Consider the following 3,802-nt stretch of genomic DNA (forward strand, 5'->3'; position numbering starts at 1 on the left):
AATTGATTCAAAACATTCATTGAATTAGATTGAACCTGATCCATTTATAATGGATTCACATTAGGTTGGATCTTATTGGACCAAATCCAGTCCAATTGACACCCTTATTTCCAATCCCTCCGAGGCTCCGACCATCTATCACTGTTATTGACAAGGCCATAAAAGAGGTAAAACAGGCAAGTCCCACACATCTCCTTATCAAGCCATAGTTCCTGCAAAAGATAAAAGATTTTACAAAGAGTATTAGCAAATTTTAAAACAGAAAAATTAGAAAAGGAAAATAATAAAACCCAAGAAGCCAAATTAGAGGGATGCATCATGCATACCCACACAAAATCAGCAAAGGAAGCATAGCAAAAAGCTCGATTGAACCGTGCCAATTTACAAATCTCAGGCGGTTGACAGCAGAATCCCGTCCACCACTCTCTGATACAACAAAACCAGACATACCAACCCCCATGAGCGATGAGCTGAAGCAAATGAATGTTTACTAACCTGTAATACTCAGTTTCGACCACTTCCGGCCAACTGCCCTACGGTAGGGCCCCTACCATTCAATTTCAACCCGCAACACATAAATTTCTCACAAGAAAAAGGAGGAGGAGAGAGAAGAGACCAAAAAAAAGAAGGAAAGAAAGAAAATGGTATATTTTGAAAATATAATGAACAATGAATGATATTTTTGTCTTTTACATTTTATCTGTTAGACTTAACCTTGGAAAGGTTAACAAAGTATATATAAATTGTTATAATTTCACAAATGCACTTGGTATATATAAGTAATTAACCCTAAAAAAATTCTTCCCCTGTTTCAAGTGCAAGAAGAGTTCCATGACAGGTTCATTATTCTTTTGCCTCTAGCAAGACTATCTGACAAAACTTTCAGAGTTGTCTTTCATTTTTTTTAGGATAAAATACAAAAACCTCCCTTGAACTTTTGAAAAACTCAACATAAACCTCCCCTCCGTCAATATCCCAAACGGAAAACGTTTGTTTGATGCATTATTTTTCTTAAATGCCCATTTTACTCTTTTTGTGTACGATGTTACATAAAATAAAATAAACTTTAAATTGAGTAACCCATTTGCCGCCCTTTTTTCTCCCTAAAACACCATCCATTTCAAACTCATGGACTTCGATGCTTCTTTTGATGTAAAATAGGTAAAATCATGGCATTCGGTACTTTTATAAATGGTCTCTAATCGCTGGCTGAGTGCTAGGTCAAACTAACAACCAAGTAAAGAACCTTTAGAAAACACATTTGAGCAAGAAGCTTGGGATTAGAAAGTAAAATGGCAAACTTGGTGTCTCTTCATCACTAACAAGCTTGAAAAGATGAAATGAAATAGAGGAAGTTCTCAAGCTCTCCACAAATTCAAATTCTGATCTTCAACTACTGGTGACAGCAACAGTGCTAAGCCCGTCCAACACAAAGTGAACTAAGCTTTCAGATCACTGTTGAAGCATTGAACAAACAAGATCCAACTATTAGTGAATGTTTTGAGAGTTCTTTTTGGCCTTCAAAATATGATTTAAATTCGAATTCCCCTAGCTTGACAAAGCTTCTTGATGGATATCCCCTTGATGTGGCTTGGCATGCCTTATAGTCTCTCTCTCTCTCTCTCTCTCTCTCTGAGCAAGAAAAAAAAGGTAAATATTCCTTTGCAGTTGGTTTTAGTAGCCCCCAAAAGTACTACATGTGTGTTATATTAACTTTCCATCTTTGAATAAGAGATGCACCCAAGTACTTAATTTTACTAGATAAACAATGTTTTGAATTCAATTGAATGCCAATGAAATTGGAGTGGTTATTACGTATAATTTGTTGGAAGTCTTTAGATATTTTGCTACTTATTTGTCCTAGTCTAAGGGGTTGTTAGCTAGCTAGTCCTATTTTTTTTGTAATAATCGGTAGTGGAGTGAATAAGACCAAATCTTTAGCTAAGTGTTTTCTGTTAGTGGGTCCTAGCTTTAAGTATAAGTTTGTTAAGAATTGCATTGTATATAGAGCATCAGATTGTAAGTGTCATATAGTAGTGAGTGAATAAACAAAGTCTCTTGTTTCCACTTTTCATTTATCATTGGTATCAGAGCTTGGTAAAAGAAAGTGAGAGAGTCACATTAGAGAATTTCTGAGATAAGGTGTGGTATAGTAGTAGCAATTTTGTTTCATTTTGTTTTGTCTTTGCAACAGCAATGAATGATGGCCACTGACAACTTTGTTCAACCGGCTGTTCCCCGCTTCGATGGTCACTATGATCATTGGAGCATGCTAATGGAGAATTTTCTCAGATCCAAGGAGTATTGGCAAGTTGTCTCCGAAGGAATTACGGAACTAGCAACTAACACAACAATGACAGATGCAAAAAGAAGGGAGTTAGAAGAACTACGGCTGAAAGATCTCAAGGCAAAGAATTATCTGTTCCAAGCCATTGACCGCTCAATCTTGGAAACCATCCTTCATAAGGACACCTCCAAGCATATTTGGGATTCTATGAAGAAAAAGTACCAAGGTTCCACAAGGGCAAAGAGGCAGCAGCTTCAAGCACTTTGTATGGAGTTCGAAACACTTCGAATGAAGTCGGGAGAATCGGTAATAGATTATTTCTCTCGAACAATGGCAATCGTGAACAAGATGCGGACCCACGGTGACAAGACGGAGGACGTGACCATAGTAGAGAAGATTCTTCGATCCATAACACCAAAGTTTAATTTTGTTGTTTGTTCCATGGAAGAATCTCATGATATTGATGAACTTTCAATTGACGAATTACAAAGTTCTTTGTTGGTTCATGAGCATAAAATCAAACAGCAGGAGAAAGAGGATCAAACTTTGAAGGCCTCCACAGAAAATCATCCGGCACCAAGAACCAACAAAGAACTTTGTAATTCATCAATTGAAAGTTCATCAATATCATGAGATTCTTCTATGGAACAAATAACAAAATTAAACTTTGGTGTCATGGATCGAAGAATCTTCTCTACTATGGTCACGTCCTCCATCTTGTCACCGTGGGTCTGCATCTTGTGAATGATCGCCATTGTTCGAGAGAAATAATCTATTACCGATTCTCCCGACTTCATTCGAATTGTTTCGAACTCCATACGAAGTGCTTGAAGTTGCTGCCTCTTTGCCCTTATGGAACCTTGGTACTTCTTCTTCATAGAATCCCAAATATGCTTGGAGGTGTCCTTATGAAGGATGGTTTCCAAGATTGAGCAGTCAATGGCTTGGAACAGATAATTCTTTGCCTTGAGATCTTTCAGCCGTAGTTCTTCTAACCCCCTTCTTTTTGCATCTGTCATTGTTGTGTTAGCTGCTGGTTCCGTAATTCCTTCAGAGACAACTTGCCAATACTCCTTGGATCTGAGAAAATTCTCCATTAACATGCTCCAATGATCATAGTGACCATCGAAGCAGGGAATAGCCGGTTGAACAAAGTTGTCGGTGGCCATTGTTCACCTTCTCGATCCCATCGACGTCATATCATGAACCATCTATCGCCAATGCAGTTGTAGGGAGAAAAAAGGGAGGCATGTGTTTGAACTCGATGAAGTTTCAGGGAGAAAAAAGGGCAACAAATGGGTTACTCAATTTAAAGTTTATTTCATTTTATGTGACATCATATACAAAAAGGGTAAAATGGGCATTTAAGAAAACTAATGCATCAAACAAACGTTTCCCATCTGGGATAGTGATGGAGGGGAGGTTTTTGTTGAGTTTTTCAAAAGTTTAGGGGAGGTTTTTGTTAAAGTGAAATTCGAGGGGAGGTTTTTATGATTGTCTGAAACTTCAGGGGAG

At 37.7% G+C, this 3,802-nt stretch overlaps 1 protein-coding gene across 1 annotated transcript; it reads right to left on the minus strand.

Annotated features, from left to right (window-relative positions):
- Nucleotides 1-2,853: 2,853 nt before the first annotated feature.
- LOC148802788 (uncharacterized) lies at nucleotides 2,854-3,456 on the minus strand. The gene has a single exon (XM_088897988.1). The coding sequence runs from the start codon at nucleotides 3,454-3,456 to the stop codon at nucleotides 2,854-2,856; it is 603 nt and encodes a 200-aa protein (XP_088754114.1).
- Between the last annotated feature and the right edge of the window lie 346 nt (nucleotides 3,457-3,802).

Source organism: Nelumbo nucifera, chromosome 2 (assembly GCF_055504915.1).
Source record: "Nelumbo nucifera cultivar China Antique chromosome 2, China Antique-T2T, whole genome shotgun sequence".
Taxonomy (NCBI): domain Eukaryota; kingdom Viridiplantae; phylum Streptophyta; class Magnoliopsida; order Proteales; family Nelumbonaceae; genus Nelumbo; species Nelumbo nucifera.

What these genes read in the sequence shown, in the direction of transcription:
- LOC148802788 (XM_088897988.1), bottom strand. Translation starts at nt 3,456, where the DNA reads ATGGCCACCGACAACTTTGTTCAACCGGCTATTCCCTGCTTCGATGGT.